Source organism: Heloderma suspectum, chromosome 1 (genome assembly GCF_057233095.1).
Source record: "Heloderma suspectum isolate Gila_16-S chromosome 1, 16-S_ref, whole genome shotgun sequence".
Lineage (NCBI taxonomy): Eukaryota > Metazoa > Chordata > Lepidosauria > Squamata > Helodermatidae > Heloderma > Heloderma suspectum.
This window is the reverse complement of record NC_139458.1, coordinates 307,669,252-307,689,345: the sequence shown is the minus strand read 5'-3', so window position 1 is coordinate 307,689,345 and position 20,094 is coordinate 307,669,252. Positions and strand designations below refer to the sequence as shown.

Below are 20,094 nucleotides of genomic sequence, written 5' to 3'. Positions count from 1 at the left end.
CCAAGTAACAAAGGAAGAGTACAGGCAGATAGCACAGAATTGCAGGGATGGCGTCAGGAAGGCTAAAGCTGAGAATGAGCTGAGGTTAGCAAGGGATGTTAAAAACAACAAAAAGGCTTTCTTCAGCTACGTGCATAGTAAAAGGCAGAGGAAAGAAATGGTGGTTCAGCTATTAAATAAGGATGGCAAAACGATAACAGATGACAAAGAAAAGGCAGAGGTGCTCAATTCCTACTTTGGCTCAGTCTTCTCCCAAAAGAGGGTCTATGACCCCCCTGGCAAAGGCGAAGTACAGGCTGGGCAGGATTGCAGCTTGAGATCGACAGGCATATGGTCAAGGAACACCTCATTACTTTGAATGAGTTCAAATCTCCAGGGCCAGATGAACTGCATCCTAGAGTCATAAAGGAACTGGCAGAAGAACTCTCAGAACCGCTGTCTATTCTCTTTGAGAAATCATGGAGGACGGGGGAAGTGCCAGATGACTGGAGGAGGGCTAACGTTGTCCCTATCTTCAAAAAGGGTAAAAAGGAGGAACCTGGGAACTACAGACCAGTCAGTCTGACATCAATCCCTGGGAAAATTCTGGAGCACATCATAAAGCAATCCATCTGGAAGCACCTTGACAACAATGCCGTGATTACTCGAAGCCAACATGGATTTGTCAAAAACAAGTCCTGCCAGACAAATCTGATCTCATTTTTTGATCAAGTAACCTCCCTTGTAGACCGTGGGAATGCTGTAGACATCATATACCTCGACTTCAGCAAAGCTTTCGACAAAGTGCCCCATGATATCCTGATGAGCAAACTAGCTCAAAGTGGGCTAGATGAAACAACGATCCGGTGGATCCACAGTTGGCTACAGAATCGGACTCAAAGAGTGCTTATCAATGGGACCTTCTCAAACTGGGGAGAGGTAACGAGTGGGGTACCGCAGGGCTCAGTCCTGGGCCCAGTGCTCTTCAACATTTTTATTAATGACTTGGAGGAGGAGGTGCAGGGAATGCTGATCAAATTTGCAGATGACACAAAATTGGGCGAGATAGCTAATACTTTGGAAGACAGAAACAAAATTCAAAGTGATCTGGATAGACTGGAGCGCTGGGCAGAAAACAACAGAATGACATTTAATAGGGACAAATGCCAAGTTCTGCACCTAGGAAAAAGAAACCAAAGGCACAGTTACAAGATGGGGGATACGTGGCTCAACCACACTACAAGTGAGAAGGATCTTGGCATTGTTGTCGATCACAAGCTGAATATGAGCCAACAATGTGATGTAGCTGCAAAAAAGGCAAATGCTCTTTTGGGCTGCATTCATAGAAGCATCGCTTCCAAATCCCGGGAAGTACTAGTTCCCCTCTACTCAGCACTGGTTAGGCCTCATCTGGAGTACTGTGTCCAGTTCTGGGCACCACGCTTTAAGAAGGATGCAGACAAACTGGAGAGGGTTCAGAGGAGGGCAACAAAGATGATCAGGGGACTGGAAACAAAGCCCTATGAAGAGAGACTGAAAGAACTGGGCATGTTTAGCCTTGAGAAGAGAAGACTGAGGGGAGATATGATAGCACTCTTCAAGTATTTGAAAGGTTGTCACAGAGAGGAAGGCCAGGATCTCTTCTTGATCATCCCAGAGTGCAGGACACGGAATAATGGGCTCAAGTTACAGAAAGCCAGATTCCGGCTGAACATCAGGAAAAACTTCCTGACTGTAAGAGCAATACGACAGTGGAACCAATTACCTGGGGAGGTGGTGGGCTCTCCCACACTGGAGGCCTTCAAGACGAGGCTGGACAGCCATTTGTCAGGGATGCTCTGACTTGGATTCCTGCATTGAGCAGGGGGTTGGACTCGATGGCCTTGTAGGCCCCTTCCAACCCTACTATTCTATGATTCTATGATTCTATGAATTCAGTCAGCCCTCAAAGGCTTTGGTGAAAAGCCATGTTTTAACTTGGTGCCGAAACAAAATCAACATCTGCGCCAATCAGACCTCCAAGGGGAGGGCATTCCACAACCGGGGTGCCACAGCAGGGAAGACCTTCTCCCACGTCCCACCATTGTGTATGTCTCACACTGGGGGAACACAGAGGAGCCCCCCCCACACACACACACAGATCTTAGTCCTCAGGTAGGCATATATTCATGGATCACTGCCTTGTTGTGGCGAAGGGGCTTGCGTAACTCAGTGAAGCCATAAGCTATGCCGTGCAGGGCCACCCAAGACGGACAGGTCATGGCAGAGAGTTCTGACAAAATGCGGTCCACTGGAGAAGGAAATGGCAACCCACTCCAGGATTCTTGCCAATAAAACCCCATGGAACGTATCACAAGGCTAAAAGATATGACACCGGAAGATGAACCCCTCAGGTCGGAAGGTGTCCAATATACTACTGGGGAAGAGCAGAAGGTATTTCCAAGTAGCGCCAGAAAGAGTGAAGCGGCTGGGCCAAAGCCGAAAGGACACTCAGCTGTGGATGTGTGTGGTGGTGAAAAGAAAATCCGATGCTGTAAAGAACAATATTGTTTAGGAACCTGGAATGTCAGATCAATGAATCAAGGTAAGCTAGAGGTGGTCAAACATGAGATGGCAAGATTGAACATCGACATCTTGGGAATCAGCAAACTAAAATGGACAGGCATGGGCAAATTTAATTCAGGTGACCATCATATCTACTACTGTGGGCAAGAACCCTTAGAAGAAATGGAGTAGCACTCATAGTCAACAAAAGGGTGGGAAAAGCAGTACTGGGGTACAATCTTAAAAACGATAGAATGATCTCAGTACAAATCCAAGGCAAACCATTCAACATCACAGTAATTCAAGTCTATGCCCCAACCACTGAGGCCGAAGAAGCTGAGGTTGATCAGTTCTATGAAGACCTCCAACACCTTCTAGAACTAACACCAAAAAAAGATGTCTTGTTCATCATAGGGGATTGGAATGCTAAAGTAGGAAGTCAAGAAATCAACGGGATAACAGGCAGGCACGGCCTTGGTGTACAAAATGAAGCAGGACAAAAGCTAATAGAGTTTTGCCAAGAGAACATGCTGATCATAGCAAACACTCTTTTCCAACAGCACAAGAGGCGACTCTACGCATGGACATCACCAGATGATTAATATCGAAATCAGATTGATTATGTCCTTTGCAGCCAAAGATGGAGAAGCTCCATACAGTCAGTAAAAACAAGACCTGGAGCTGACTGTGGCTCAGATCATGAGCTTCTTGTTGCAAAATTTCAGCTTAAATTGAAGAACGTAGGGAAAACCACTAAACCATTCAGGTATGACCTAAATCATATCCCTTATGAATACACAGTGGAGGTGAGGAATAGATTTCAGGGATTAGACCTGATAGACAGAGTGCCTGAGGAACTATGGATGGAGGTCCGTAACATTGTTCAGGAGGCAGCAACGAAATCCATCCCAAAGAAAAAGAAATGCAAGAAAGCCAAGTGGCTGTCTGATGAGGCTTTACAAGTAGCTGAGGCAAGAAGGGAAGCAAAAAGCAAGGGAGAAAGGGGAAGATATATCCAACTGAATGCAGAGTACCAGAGAATAGCAAGGAGAGACAAGAAGGCCTTCTTAAATGAACAATGCAAAGAAATCGAGGAAAACAACAGATTGGGAAAGACTAGAGATCTCTTCAAGAAAGTCGGAGATCTCAAGGGAACGTTTTGTGCACAGACGGGCATGATAAAGGACAAAGAAGGCAGGGACCTAACAGGAGCAGATGAGATTAAGGAGAGGTGGCAAGAATACACAGAAGAACTATACAGGAAAGATCTGAATGTCCCTGATAGCCATGATAGTGCGGTCACTGAACTTGAGCCGGACATCCTCGAGAGTGAAGTCAAGTGGGCCTTAGGAAGCATTACTAACAACAAAGCTAGCGGAGATGACAGTTTTCCAGCTGAGCTATTTAAAATCCTAAAAGATGATGCTGTTAAAGTGCTGCATTCAATATGCCAACAAATTTGGAACACTCAACAATGGCCGCAAGACTGGAAAAGGTCAGTTTACATTCCAATTCCAAAGAAGGGCAACGCCAAAGAGTGTTCAAACTACCTCACAATTGCGCTCATTTCACATGCCAGCAAGGTGATGCTCAAAATCCTACAAGCTAGGCTTCAGCAGTATGTGAACCAAGAACTACCGGAAGTACAAGCTGGGTTTCGAAAAGGCAGAGGAACTAGAGATCAAATCGCCAACGTTCACTGGATCATGGAGAAAGCAAGAGAATTCCAGAAAAACATCTATTTCTGCTTCATTGACTACGCTAAAGCCTTTGTGTGGATCACAACAAACTGTGGCAAATTCTTAAAGTGATGGGAGTACCAGACCACCTTACCTGTCTCCTGAGAAACCTGTACGAGGGTCAAGAAGCAACAGTAAGAACCGGACATGGAACAACCGATTGGTTCAAAATTGGGAAAGGAGTATGACAAGGCTGCATATTGTCGCCCTGCTTATTTAACTTATATGCAGAGTACATCATGAGAAACGCCGGGTTGGATGAATCAGAGGTTGGAATTAAGATTGCCGGGAGAATTATCAACAACCTCCGATATGCAGACGATACCACCCTAATGGCTGAAAGTGAAGAGGATCTCAAGAGCCTCTTGTTGAGGGTGAAAGAGGAGAGTGCAAAAGCTGGTTTGAAACTCAACATTAAAAAAACTAAGATCATGGCATCTGGCCCCATCACTTCCTGGCAGATAGAAGGGGAAGAAATGGAAGCAGTGACAGATTTTACTTTCTTGGGCTCCAAGATCACCGCAGACGGTGACTGTAGCCATGAAATTAAAAGACGCTTGCTTCTGGGGAGGAAAGCTATGGCAAACCTAGACAACATAGTAAGAAGCAGAGACATCACCTTGCCGACAAAGGTCCGTCTAATCAAAGCTATGGTTTTCCCAGTAGCAATGAGAGCTATGAGAGCTGGACTATAAGGAAGGCTGAGCGCCGAAGAATTGATGCTTTTGAACTGTGGTGCTGGAGAAGACTCTTATGAGTCCCCTGGACTGCAAGGAGGTCAAATCAGTCCATCCTAAAGGAAATCAACCCTGAGTGCTCATTGGAGGGACAGATACTGAAGCTGAAGCTCAAATATTTTGGCTACCTAATGCGAAGAGAAAATTCTCTGGAAAAGACCCTGATGCTGGGAACGACTGAAGGCAAAAGGAGAAGGGGACGACAGAGGATGAGATGGCTAGATAGTATCACCGATGCTATGAATATGAACTTCAGCACACTCCGGGAGAGAGCGCAGGACAGGAAGGCCTGGCGTGCTATGGTCCATGGGGTCACGGAGGGTCGGACACGACTGAACGACTGAACAACAGGCATATATAGGAAGATATGTAGTGGGGCTTCCTAACATTTGAAACTGACTTGGGCAGGTTGGAATGTGTGGTAAGTACCCACACCATTGCCACCAGCCATCAGGTAAATATGGTGCTGCTTTGGGTACTTCCCATGCAGTCTAGCTGACAGACATAGGACCTACTTAAGAGCTAATTACGGATGTTCTAGCTCTGGTGTGGAGCAGCCACCGAGAAAATGTGCCGCACTCGTTAAGTTATGTTTATTCCTTCAAGCATCATTCTTATCCGCTTGTATTTTTATTCCCTGAGTTGCTATAGCAATGCAAATTAAAAGTTATTTGGGTTTATGGAAACTGTCTGCAGCAATTTGTTATGAATGTGGGACCGTCAGAGGAGGATTCTGAAGCTGGTGAGCTTAAAGATATTGTACTAACATTATTAGTTATCTTTAATTGTTCTGAAAGTGGTTCAGATGTCTATCAGTTGGGTAATTAGAGCGCAAGTGACTCACAGATCTGATCCCCAGCTTCTGCTGTAATGTCAAAAGAAGTGATGTCAAGTTCTCACACACTGTGAGATCTTGGAGCTCATAGATCTCACCCAACAGGCCAATTTATGAGTCCCACTGTAGAATCAGCAGGATATCGGATATCCAAGCCACTTGTGTTTCTACTCGCCCCACTTGTTGTACACATCAGAAGCGGCTCTGGCGAGAGCTCTGTTCTACACATTACACAGACTGAAGGAGTAGAATTTTTGGCTTGGACCACAGTCCAGACTGCAAGTGGGGAAGTCATGTTTCCAAATGCTCCCTTTAAATATGGGACATGTAACTTGCATGCATACACATGTAAAGACCAAAGTGGGTTTAAGGGGCCTTTTAACCAGAGGTGGTGCACACACAGCAGATTTATGCACTACACTCTTTATAATGTGGAGAGTAGCTACTTCTGAAATGGACAATAAACTCAAACATTCATTCAGAAACCTTGAATTTATTTTTACAGATTATTGTTCTCAAAACACACATACACTCATTTGTAATAGAAGAGAAAAATTGCTTGGTTAGTATATCCAACTCCCTAGCCCATGGGTCAGTATACTAGTTCTAACAGTTCTAGCTAGAAAAGATAACTATTACGATTGGGGAAATGGATGTTTGCCAAATAAGGAAGGGAAGGTGGTGCTATGAAAATGTCAGAGCAGGGGATTGGAAGGCTATATGACCAAGGGAGTTTGGGTGCTGGTGATAATTCTGGACCACAGGAGTGGAAATTGATAATTTTAGGAGGAAAGGAAAAGAAATAGAGCAGGAATATCTATAATTACTTGACTTCAGAGGAAGGGGGAACCCAAAGGACTTCACTCCTGGTTGCTTGTAAAAAGTTTTTTAAAATGCTTTGTGCACAGACTACCCTTGGGTTTCTCAGCTTTAGGTCCAAATTCAAAAATGGGACAATAGCCTCAAGCTCCCTGGGAACTCTTAGGTACTAAATTATCAAGTAACATCAAAAACAATGTCTTTGATATATCCAAATGTTGGACTCTTGATAATTTAGTCTTTGCAGCAATGATGGGGAGACCAAACAGAGGCTAGGCTGTTCTTATGGACTCCAGAGCCACCGCAACTTGGTTAAAGATAGATTTAGATGGGAAAGCCTTGCCAATGGAGTTTCTTTGTGTATTCAGCTTGAGACCTTTTGGTAGCCATTTCCCAATACCTTAAGCTCACTCCTTGACCACTTCTCTTGGACTCAATGCTGACAGGTTGCATGGAAGTTCCAGAGCATTGGTGTGGCTTTGTGGGTCGAGTTGTATTCCTCCACATATGGAACCCAGGTTTGGGGCTCAATGGGCACTTTACCAGGTTTGATAAAGCATTCTCTCTGGTTGTACAAGGTAACAAATGTGGAATTGGCACCAGAGTGCAACAGAGAATCATGCTAGGAAAGAGTGACAAAGAACAACATTAAAGCCAGTTGGATCCCTGGTTGTTCTCAGTGCTGAGGCACACCAGTGTGAGGGATGCCCAAGTAGAAAGAATGAACATTGTCTCCCTAAACTTGAAGGTGTTGATAGGGTTTGAAATGAAGGATACAAAGAGCTGGGTGACTCAGAGACTGGGCCCAAGATGGATCAAAACAAAGGGAACAACAGTTGGATTCTAGGGAATGAATACAAGGCTCAGGGTGGTTCCTTGCCTCTTGAGTTTCATCCAGCAAGCTATACAGAGTAGTGTACTGCAATATTCAAAACAAATGCCAGTGTGGTGTAGCAGCTAGAGTGTTGGACTGGGAGTTGGGAGATCCAGGTTCTAGTCCCCACTCGGCCATGGAAGCTTACTGGGTGACTTTGGGCCAGTTGCAGATTCTCAGCCCAACCTACCTCACAGGGTTGTTGCTGTGAGGATAAAATGGAGAGGAGGAGGATTGTCTATGCTGCCTTGGGTTCCTTAGGAGGAGAAAAGGTGGGATATAAAAGTGTCATCAAGGGTGCTAAAGTACTGCTTGAACTTGATGACTTGGTGGGAGGTGAGAATGCTTCAGGATTGAGCCATTTTTCCTGCCAGGGCTTTTGACCTACCAGTTCAAAGGTACCCTTTGGGTTACTTGGCTGGATGGTGGCATAGCAATCAGGGAGAAATTTGCATGTTTCCATGGGAACAATTCCCTTTAATCAAGGAAGAACCAAGTATGGCTTATGGCTCCTGTGCTTCTGTGGTAGTTCCAGAGCCTTAACAATGTTCCTGGCAAGAAGAAGAAACTTACCTTGGGGAAGGGGATTGAAGTAGCAGGCACTGGACGACTACCTGGGAGACAGGAGAAACAGTGGGCCTCTCCTTCTTGGCCAGCATAAGCAAACATGCTGGCAAAATAAGGAGACAGCTCATGTCTTTGTTCCTCCCCTCTTCTCCAAGATGAATTGTTTCCTTTTTGAGGAGGGAGAATGGTAGCAGTCAGGGGGTGCAAACAGGCTGTGCCTGCTTTGATTCTGTTCACAAGAATTTGAGCTAGGGTGTTTGCATAGTTGAGAACACCTCATTCAAATTCTCATCCTATCCCTACTCTGAAGTGGAACAGTCCAGACTTCTACCACCCCATTCTGCATAATGTGTAGATCGGCTGTACCTATGCTCATTGCTGATGCACCATACTTCTCTTTAAAATTAACACCTCCTTTCCCTACCAACTCATTTCTCTCCTCTCTCCCCCAGGTTTGTGAGAAAGAGAAACTTCTGTCAGAAAGGAACCAACTGAAAGCATGCATGGGAGAGCTCTTAGATAATTTCTCCTGTCTTTCCGAAGAAGTGTGTAGGGATATGCAGAGCTCCGAACAGATCCAAGACCTGCACCGATACTGCCCCATTCTCAGGCCTATGGATCTTCCAGCAGCAGCCAGGATCAATCCTTCGCTAGCCGGAGTAGAGCAAAATGTAGTGACGTCCCAGTGTGTTGGGGAAGGCTTGCAATGCTGTTCGGAGCAAAGCCCTGTGCAGCAGCTAGGAGCTCACTGGCTACCTAACAACATTTCTGACAAATGTGCGCCAGGGAGAGTACTGGATGGAGCTGACCAAGGTACTTACTCTGAGCAAGAGCTCCCTCTAGAGCAGAATAACCAAACGGTGACAGTGGACTTCTGTCAGGAAATGACTGATAAATGTACAACAGATGAGCAGCCTAGGAAGGAATACACCTAGTGGCTGTATACCTTTTACATCACGTCTAGCAAGGTATTCTTCAGTCAGCCAGTGGCCACATTTGTTTGTTGTTTAGACTGAAGAACATACTTGGTGCACACTACAGTGGTCTTAGCAGCAATACTGTTTTTAAGTATTCCCTCCTTTCTACAAGCAGGAGTTTTATCTTCTTCACTATGGTGCTATCCCTTGCTCAGGCAGGGGAACAAAACAGTGGCAACACTGTCTGTTTCTTTTTTATTGATGTTGTTGTTATTGTATTTTAATTTCAATATTCAACAGGGATGGACATAACACCTCTGAGGACCCAAACGCAGCTTTTTTCTCAGTGGCCCATGTCACAAAACCCTAACTCAGGAATTTCCTCTGAATGTTCAATTTTTCATTGAAGACAGCTTCTTTACACATCAAAGTTTTATAGCTAAACTGTACATACTATATATAGTATATATAAAAATATATATCCATATGCAAAAAAAATCCCTGCATGCCTCAATTTTTTCCCATGAAAACAACTGGAAATGTTTAATTTCTATTGTATAAACAAAATTCCAACATTCCTTTTTTTGTCAATGCTAGAAGTAGTTTGTAACTGTTTTAATATTTTCCCCTTACCACTCAGTTCACAGTTCAGCAATATCATTCAGTTTGTACTTTATTTATAAAGTTTTAATGTTAGAAACTTCTTTGAAATTTTAATATGGACAGCATTTGTGGCACAGCTGTCTTTTTGTGTGCGTGTGCCCGTTTGAGCAAAGTGGGTTTTCCTCTAATTTTTTCAGATACTGTACAGCGATGGTCAACTTTGCCACTTGCACTGAGTTTTGGATCAAACCTCTTTTCATAAATGAAGTTGTGATTTCCATAGAACTCATATACTGTATTCTTTACTTCCTCATTTTCTTTATCCTCTGTTAAGCAAAACAGAGGGTGGAAAAACAACACTCAGGAGATGATTATATAGGGAAAAACAATCTTGCCAAACATGGAATTCACCCTATACTGTCAATTGGGTGTTTTCTGTATTCATCTTCCTTTTTTAATTTCCCCAAATCAAACAAAAATATTAAGTGGCTGCTTTCTTTCTTTTTTTCTTTAGGAGTATTATCTATTTGTTTCAGTATTTAATAAGATACTTAAAAACTGTTCAGTGGCCGGTGTATGTCACTGATGTTGAGAAAACTCGCTCAAGGCAGAGGCTGTTTACGTTCCATTGGTCTCAGCGAAGCTTGAATTAAGCTTCTCACTGCAGTTCTTACTCAGTCAGGTTGTACTAATGTTGTTCGTCCCTACAGATAGTCCTGTTGGCCTCAGTGTATAATTCCTTCAAACACTGTCTTACCCAGGTGTTAATTGCAGTGTTTTACTACACCTGCTTCTTACTGTCACTGGCATCCGCTCAATCTCATTCAGCCCTTTTGGAGAATGAGAAATAGTCTGCGCAAGAGAGGATTCCAGAGCTAGGCCTGCAGTACAAAGATGAGTAGAGGGTGCTTAGAGCAATCCCTAACCCTATGGCTTAAAAAGTATACATTTCTGCAGTGATTTGATTGCCCGCATGTCGGAAATATGCTGTAAGTTCCCCTCTTCATAGTATTCTCATCAGCACAGATCAGTTTATGTCTTAGAAGAAACTTTGTCAGAGGAGTTGTTTCAAAAGTATTGAAACTCAAGCCAATTCAGAGAACTCCGGCTGACCTAACTGAGTCACATAATGACCACAAAGCAGCCTTCTTCCAAATGTTACAGCTGCCCTTCAAAAACACATGGAAACAAATCTTCTAGACTGGGGATCACAATTCACCAGGACCTTTCCTACACTATCCTCATTGGGATGAATGGGAATTGCTCAAGAGATATTCTTTTGTACAACTTCCATGGATTTCAAGAAGACTTACGTAGGATACTCCCTCCTCATCCCTGATGGATTGTGTCCTTTTGTCTGTGAATGTGGTGTGTTTTTAAGTGACTTTCTACCTTGACTGTGCCAGTGTGCTTCAAGCTATATTTTATGATGACATCTATGGTTTACAGATTGGTACTGTTCACCTATGAGCCTCGTGTGGTGCAGAGTGGTAGGCGGCAGTATTGCAACCGAAACTCTCCCCACGACCTGAGTTCAATCCCAGCGGAAGCCGGGTCTCGGGTAGCCGGCTCAGGTCGACTCAGCCCTCCATCCTTCCAAGGTCGGTAAAGTGAGTACCCAGCTTGCTGGGGGAAAGGTAGCCACAACTGGGGAAGGCAATGGCAAACCACCCCACTATAGTCTGCCATGAAAACGCCGGCGCAAGCGGCGTCCCTCTAGGGGTCAGTAATGACCCGGTGCTTGCACAGGAGGAGCCTTTTCCTTTCCTACTGTTCACCTATACTGTGGGTCAGACCATGTTCAGGCACCACACGTAGCTGATTTGGGCAACTTCTTCTACTAAGTATGACAATGCGTTCCTCCATGCTAATGTTTACACTAAGCGGTGTGGCACTCATTAAATCAGCATCGCTTTTCTGTTGGAGGAATTGGTGCCCCCTGCCCCCCATTTTTCCTTTTTTTCCTGTTTTGTAATCAGTTTCTGCAGATAGCCTGCCAGTCCTGCTACTTCTCTTGACTCCAAATTCATTGCAGCTTACCTGCCAACCAGGAGATGTATACATTGCACGTGCCACATTTATTGACTGGGAAAGTAGGTGTGTCCTTATGTAGGTTGGAACATTTTTGTAAAATAAATATAGAGAGTGATTTCTAACTATTCATATATTTATATATGTCATATGGATGCTAGTTCAAGCTGTAGGGTGATGTTTTGGCACGAAGGTGGGAAGTCCCTGATTTGCTTTGAATGTGTAGCTATTTAATTAGATGGGACGCTTACAGCTGTTTTGTGTGCAGAAAACAAACTCTACAGGGTGAGGGGGGTGTCTTGTAATCAGTTGACGCTGCAAAGCCCTTCTGTGCTTCGCAAAAGAATTGCAAGTTCTGTGAGACAGCAATGTAAGCTAGAATTTAAAGCTACATGTGAACTGCATTATAGCTTCATAGCCAGGTTTTGGAATTTGTGATTTTATTATTGTTGTTTGTTGATGTTCAGTTGACAGTATTTTCAGTTGCCTTTTTTATCTTTAAGTGACCTCCTACAGCTAGTTGTGGTTTTTTTATGGATATTCAACCAACTCTAAGGCTTACAGGGCTAAGGCATACATTGAACTAGCTTTCTGATATGAAGATCTTCCGTCACACCAACTCATGTGCAACTGGTACTTTTGACCTCATTCCAATGGTTTAAATGTAATTGACAGAACATATTGTTCTACAGCTATTGTATTGACCTGGCTCTCCCATTGGTGCTGGGCCTTTCGTCCCTTTTCTTCTGTTTTCTCTTTTTAGAGAAACTGTGTTTTGTTTTGTCTTTAAATCCACTGCTCAGATAAGTCTATTCTTTCAAGCTTTTTAAGACATTTTGAGTTTGGCTCTTCACCATTTAGAAGTGACTGGTTTGTATATTTGCTTCCTTGGACTATATATTGTGTATGGTTCTTCAGAGCCATGTTGCTCTTGGGTTAACTTCAAGGGAGACATTTAGGAGAATTAGCTTCAGAACTGGACAGAAATTGGTACATTTGAATTGCATTGGGCTGTAGGAAGATAATAAATAACTGACCAAAATTCTGTTTTTAAGTAAAAAAATAAATAGACATTGTTCAGCAATGCAGAAAGAGAAAATCCTTGTACCTTTCATGGATATTATTTCATAAAGGAAATGGTGTTTTGTCTTGGTCTGACGTTTTTGTGCTAGATATAAGCTGCTTTTGTACTGATACAAGGAGAGTGTAAAGAGTGTACATTTAAACCTGTCCAGTCTGCATCTAGTTCTCCTTTTTATTTGCCTTTGCTATACTTTGTATTGCCAGAAAACCTCATTTCATTTGGCTTATTCTGCTTTTGTCAGGTGAGTATTACATTATATAATATATTTGCGTTATCTTGGGGGTGCCTTGAATACAATTGAAGTTCATTGCAACCTGATTCTGGAACAAAGAGCTAGTTTAAAAGGAAAGATTCAGTCAAGTTACCAAGACATCTCAATTCTTATATCCTAGGCCCAACAAATGACGACTCAGGCGTCAGAGTTTGATGCTGCAGTATAAAACTATTATTTTATATATTGTACAAGTAAATTATTCAATGTCTTTCTGAGGATATATGCTGCTTTTAAAGATGCACTATATATATATTTTTTGGATCTAATCCATGTATTTTTGTTCCCAAGGAAGTAAAAACAACAACAACACAACACAACACAACAAAAAAATCATTGGATACACAAACCACTGTAATTACTATTCCAACTGCTATCTTATTAAAAGAGGGAGTGGGAGCTAGATGAACTTAAACATATTCAGCTGCTTATGATATGGTGGTTAAGGCTTATATCAAACCCATTGCCACATTTGTAATTTCAAAAGCTTCCATAGAAATCTTGAAGTATATTTATATAGGCAGTTGTTTTTTTTAAAAAAAGTCTAATCTTGTATAGTTCCTGACGGGGGTTATGTCCCTCTAAGACGGGGAGACTTAACTTGTGGCCCTCCAGATGTTTTGGCTACAGCTCCAATCAACCCTACCCAGCATAGCCAGTTGTGTGGGATGATGGGATGATCCTCCAGAAGACCACAAGTTGCCCACCCCCTGCCCTGAGAGCTCTGAATACTGTGATATTTAGCAGTTGTAGTTATTCCTGCGTGATGAGAAAAGCTACAGCTCTGGAACTTCAGTTTTCATCAGCTCTCTTAAAGGAAAATAGCTTCTTCCCTGGGTGGAATATGCAACCCTCCTGGCAGCTGCTACGTGTTTGGTTCTTTAAAGCTTGTATATCAGAGTCAGACTAATTCTAAAATAAAGAGACCTTTGGAGCCTTTAATAGAAGTGTAAGGTAATCTCATTCCAGAACCATTGTGAGTGACATTTTTACTGGTGACCTATAACCCTTGTATGTTCATTTTAAAAAACAAAAAAAACCATACATCTAGGTTTAGCCTGTGGAGCTGTGGATCTTGAACATCAGGCCTCATGGACAGTTTTGATAAGCCTATGCAAGCTTGAGATCCTCACCAATTTAGCTCAGACCAATGACTTCAAGAGGCAGTGTTCACAAAATATGAACAGATTTCATGTTTATTTCTTCTCTTATTTACATAATGGCATCAGTTAAAATGTGCACATTTTAAAGTTCCATTTAGAGAAGATGGATAGAAAAAAATGACTTAATGTAGTCGAAGGGAAACCTTGCTAAAAATGTGGTAGCTAATTTCCATCTACAATATAAAATCAGTGTGTGTGATTTTGCTTGTTTATACTATGTATATTTATAATATTTGAATTATTTCATGACTCAGGCATCAAACGATGCTTCAGAATAAGAGTTGTATGTGTATATATGTTAAATCCATTCAAACAATTTTATGTATATTTTAAAAAAAATCTATAGTTTGGTGGATTGTAGACTACTAATAAATTATTATAATTTTCTCTGGAAGTTAGAATGTCATTGCTTGCCATGTAAAAGAATTATAGTATTTTCCTACACTCCACCAATATTATATATATAAAATTAAAACTAGTGATATGTGTTTGTTTTTAAATTATAATGCTCATATGGTCCTATCATTGTTGTGATAAAAACCACTTTTCTAGTGGAGAGTAATTCAGATTCCCTTCCCAAACTTAAAAGAAAATACCTTTTATTATCAGACACCTCATTGGTATCAGCTCTTTTATATCAGCTCTTTTATATACAAGTTTAGACACCTATGCAGTGTAGTAATTGATGTGTACATTTTGTGCAGCCTGGTCCGGTGCATGTTTACTCGAAAGTAAGTCTCACTGAGTTTGACAGAGCTTATTCCTGGATAAGTGTCCATAGGCAGCCTTATAAATGGAAAAACTTAAATGGTGTTGTCAGAAATAGATTTCCATTGTTGCTCAAAGCTTGCATTGGAGCTCAGTTTCAGATTCTAGATTTACTGATCTATTTAATTTTGAAGGCATTGGAATTGGAAACTCGGCCTAGGATTTCCCATAGCGCGTTCCCTTAACAGGTCAATTCAAATTTGGCAAACCAGCCTGAGTATCTGTCCCCCCCCCCCTTAGAACTTGGTATTCTGTTGAAAGCGAACATCAGCTCTTTTGCATTGACAGTGTCACAAAAAGGATGATGCATGCTTCAGAAACTGGCAGCTACCACTAGTGATACAACTAAAAATATCTGGATCCCTCCGTTCAGGAGAAACTATATTAAATACTTCATGGAGATCTTTGGATGCTTGATTGTTGCCATTCAGTTCAAGGGTCAACTTTGATTTCATGGGGGGAGGACACCCCAAGAGTTTGTTCCAGAACCAGTGGGATACAAGCGCACCTCTGCTATATGCCTTACAAACTTCAGAGGCCATATTCAAAACAGGGTTTTTATCAGTGTATGCAAGGGGATGCAACCCCTCTTCTCTTCCTCCCCAGGTCAAACAGTATGGACAGTTTTCACACATATCTACCTGTATACTCCTCTGTACCTCTCATAACTGGTCAATGACTGTAACAAGTTGCATCAGGTGTTTTTCTATATACTTTTTACACAGATTCTATGCGATTAATGTAACTGAATTCAATGCATCATTTTATTGTACTAGTTCTTAAGCTTGTCTATTATTTTTTTCTAGGTGACTGTGGTTTCTTGTGATTTTTATTGTATAAATGAAATGGCTGTTGATGCTTATTCCTTGTTACTAAGAATTTTTACCTTTTTGGAAAAACAGCATTGCTATGAACTAATAAATTTAAGACTTCATTTACTCATTGTAAATACAGTATTGTGCAAAGAAGAAAAAACCTTTCCATTCATTTGAATTGATAGTGTTAACTGAATTTTGTCTAGACACCATTTCTGTTGATGAAATAAAGACATATCATTATGTATTGTAGGTTAGCGTCTCCTGCCTCTGTATTAGCTGTTGTTGTATTCACTTAGGAAACAAGCAAACCTGAAATATGGCTTAGATGCAGGATTACACCTTAGTTAAGATCCAATATCTAAGTACAGCATTATGAGGGGATCAGACTTTCTCCTGTCAGTGCTATCTTCCATTTGCTACAGCTTAGTATCACCTGCAGAATTTGCCTTCATCTGACGGTACCTTACTTTTAAGTTGAATTTTACTCCGTGACTTGCGGGGTGAATGAGTGAACTGCCTCTACTGAAAAGCAATGTATCTGAGATGTGGGTAATACGACTTCTTCCTTGAGAGTCTTGGGAGCGTGGGGAGTAACCTTATTTTAGCCTTCCCATTATTCCTGATGGCTGGGGCTGCTGGGAGTTGAACTCCAAAACACCTGGACAGCACCAGGTTGGGGAAGAACGCCCTAGACATATATGAGAGTTTCCTGGGTAGCTCCATCTGCAGAAGCATTTGCCCAAACCATTTGGCAGTGGTAATGAAACAGGATCCTAGTGTTTACCAGAAACAAATCCAAAAGCTCATTAGGTGATGTACCAAGTGATATTTTCTCCCATTGAGTAGGGGACACCTACTTTAGTTTTGGTTCAACAGAACAAGAAAAATGAAGTGCCACAGGAGTGCAAGTGAAGTGCTTTGTTGGAATGAGGTCCTGCTGGACCACTCAGGGAGCTGAAACCACTGTACCCTTGCACAAAGCAGTGTTATTGCTATGAAAGGAAATGGGAAATTTACTCTAACTTTTGGAGTACCTCATTCTAAATCCCTTGTCTCCATCAATACAGTACAGAGACTTCAACAACCATACGTCCATAGAAAAGCTGCAAAAAGTTATAAAACACATCCAAGATTTTTACTGCATATTTCTGAAATCTCTGCCCACTTATCTGCCAAACTATTTTAGTGAAGCTTTGTTTACTAGTAAACCAATAAGACATTGATGGGTTGTTAATAACTTAGGACTGAGCCCCCGTTTTTATCCTTTTAGTTCTGTTTTTTGTATAATAGTTTGCTCAAACATTGTGCAACTTGAATCAATTGCTCCTTCTGTAGGAGCATGAATGGGACACCATTAAAACTAGAATAAAAGCAGAAACCTAACTGCTGTTTTACTTCGGTCTGTTTGGAAGTTTATCTGATTTTGTTTCGATTGTTTTCTGCCCCCAAGGGGTAGAAGTTGGTTTTTACTACCTCTGTGCAATTGTCACTGTGTTGGATATAGATTTAATTACATGGTTCGCATGACACAGCAACCCACAGTGGTTTGTCAGACTTGTTTGTTTCAGAGTGGCTTGTCATGTTGTCTGAACCCAGCATGATGACTTAAGCATAGGTTGTTAACCATGTGCAAGCCACCCTGAGAACCCATGACTTCTTGTTGGGTTGTTCGGGGTGGTTTGTTTTTGGAGTAGCTTGTCGTGATGTGTGAACCCAGCATGATGGCTTCTGCATGGCTTGTTTGAAAGGGCTACAAACAGTGGAGATTCGCCCATAGGGACAAATGAGATCCCCCCCCCCCAAAAGAAAAAGAAAACATTCCCTTTAAAGATTTAGGGTGCAATCCTATTGCAATATTTGGCAGCCTCTGAAGTCAATCCTCTTCTCTGTGCTATGGTCACCACGCATTTTTGGCATTTCGGCTGCCTAGCTGTGGCTTTGAGGAGAGGGAGGGAAGGAGACCACATAGCGCATAGGAAGCAATTTCCACAGCCTCTTCCCCACCCCTGGGATCTCCCCCTTTTCACTGTCTTCGCGCTCTGTTTCCCAGTGCAGAGACATAGCTGGCACGGAGAGATCCACGCCAGCTACAGGGGGGAGGGGAAGGGAGCGTGGTTTCTGGGAACCACGTTCAGAGCCCTGGCTCTGACCTTGGTTCCCAGAAACCAAAAAATCCTGTGGCCCTCTAGAGTGTGTCTAGTGGCCATAGGACTACTGTCTTCATTGCATTAAATTAATCTTCAATATTTAGACCTAGAAATATTTCCTCCAGGGTGGCTTAGAATGACGTGCAAACTCTCCCAGAGACTGGATGCTTCCCTTTTCTTTGATGCAGTTCCTATTTATTTATAATACTGCTTAATATCATAAAATTCCTAAGCAGTTCACATATAAATTATTATATAAATCATATTTCACTCTACCAGTTTAAACAGTAACACTTACTTGCAAGAGTGTTTGCATTTCTCCTTAAAAACTGAAGGCTGCATTTCAGCTGGCTGAAGATCTTTTGTTCAAGCTCAATGTGTTTTACAAGTTGAACCAAACAATCAGAAATAAGCACCAATGAAGCTGATTCCCAGATAACTATATATAGCGGTGCCGTCATGCCCTGTAAATCAATTACATTTACGTGGCATGACTGCAATCCTATGCATAGTTACCACTCAATTGTGGGGGTCCATTAGTGATTTGGTTGTTTACAAACTCCATCAGAAAACATAGACATCCAACACAGATGGATATTAGGTGGGTCGTGACTATGTATTCTCCTTGGGGCGTGGCTATGGGAGCTGTAATGATGAGCTGTTGCACTTCAAATTTTACCAAGACTCTACTGATTTGTCAGTTTGTCAACAGGACAGCACTGGAGAACAGCCTTCTCCAACACGTACTGAGGAAAGGGAGCATACACAGGCAGTGTTCCTGAGAGTTTTTCTACACAAGGCTGTTAATCCACTGTATCTACTTTTGCTTTTATCACAGAATTGAGGTCCAAGCACTACACAAAGAGCATTTCCTGTCCTGGTTTTCCACAGCAACATGGCACAGACATGGAAAAAATGTTTTCTTTCACTTTCACAAATAATACCACATTTCCCCTGCTCTAAAAAACCTTATTAAAAGTGCTATTTAAAGACAGAAGTGAAACTGGAGGGTCATGTGATCGGCTAAGGAACCCATAAACAATGGTGAGTAGGGAATGGTGAGCACATAATAAATGCCTCGTGTAGAAAAACTCAGTGTGATAATAGTGTGTCCCTCTTTTTATTAAACCTTGGAGGGTTCAAGTAGTATGGCAAGATGATGTATTTTTGTAGTATGTATCTTTAAGATTTAAGGCCTTTACAAAAGAGCTCTTTATGGTACAATTGTTGTTACTGAGTGCAGGGGATCCATTTTTTTTCCTCCAAAAAGAAATTGCATCACTTCACTACAAGGGAAATCGCTTTTTTCCCAGCATCCAACAGAGAGCAGAAAATAGACTGAAAGAAGTAAAATGGAAAAACTGGGACAAGAGACCAGGTGTGGGGGAGAAGAGACCTGTGGTGGGAGAGAGGGAGAGAGACTTGTGCAGTGCACACACACTATGAGGTTCAGGGAGAGCAAGAGTGCTGTGGAGCAGAGGAGCCTTCCCCAAACTGGTGTCCTCCGGATGGATGGGACTACAACTCCCATCATCCCCACCATATTGCTCATGTTGACTGGAGATGCACTGGGTGGAGGGTGGAGTAGAGACTGAAAAGAAGGAATGGAATTCAGCAAGAGAAGAAGGAGCGCAGAGAAAAGGGGAGGTCAAAAATAATGGATTAATATTATAACAACTCTTCCCCCCCCCTCCCTATTTTTTCCCCTTTTTTGTTGATGTTATAGCAATGAGGCCCTCTTGAGTTAATAAAAATCCTCAGGCTGGTTTGGGTTGTGCACCCCTGTAACAGTGGCTGTCTTCACCACCACTCTAGCTGGGAACATTCCTGTAGCTTTTACAATCTGAAGGATACCTACCATTGCAGGTATTCCCTGTTGTTTTGTGAATATGTTTTATCTCTTTGATTCTGATTGTGTGATCATCCTAACACTGGAGTGCCCCTCTGTTCAAGGAGAGGGGGAGAGTGAGAAATGCCAGCAAATGAAGAATTCCCCTTACACCATAGCTGTTTTTTCTACAGCAAGGCTACCCCATGCATTATTGGGGGCAGGAAAGGCAGTCAGTTGGAAGAGCCATTATCATCCTGGATATGCTGGAAATCCAATCTTCCTTTAAGCAGCAGCAAATAGCACTGTGGAATTGATTTCAATCCCTATCTGGACACAGCGGAAGTAGGAAAATTACAATTCTTGCTTT

At 42.2% G+C, this 20,094-nt stretch overlaps 1 protein-coding gene across 11 annotated transcripts in view; it reads left to right on the top strand.

Moving 5' to 3' along the window:
- BACH2 (BACH transcriptional regulator 2) overlaps nt 1-18,237 on the top strand; it is a 248,706-nt gene extending 230,469 nt beyond the window's left edge. For all 11 annotated transcript variants that reach the window (XM_084827113.1, XM_084827116.1, XM_084827117.1 and 8 more), the window contains one exon: nt 8,547-18,237. In XM_084827113.1, coding sequence (XP_084683239.1) covers nt 8,547-9,029 — 483 coding nt within the window. In that variant the 3' untranslated portion in view covers nt 9,030-18,237. The remainder of the gene's footprint in view (nt 1-8,546) is intronic.
- The last annotated feature ends 1,857 nt before the right edge of the window (nt 18,238-20,094 follow it).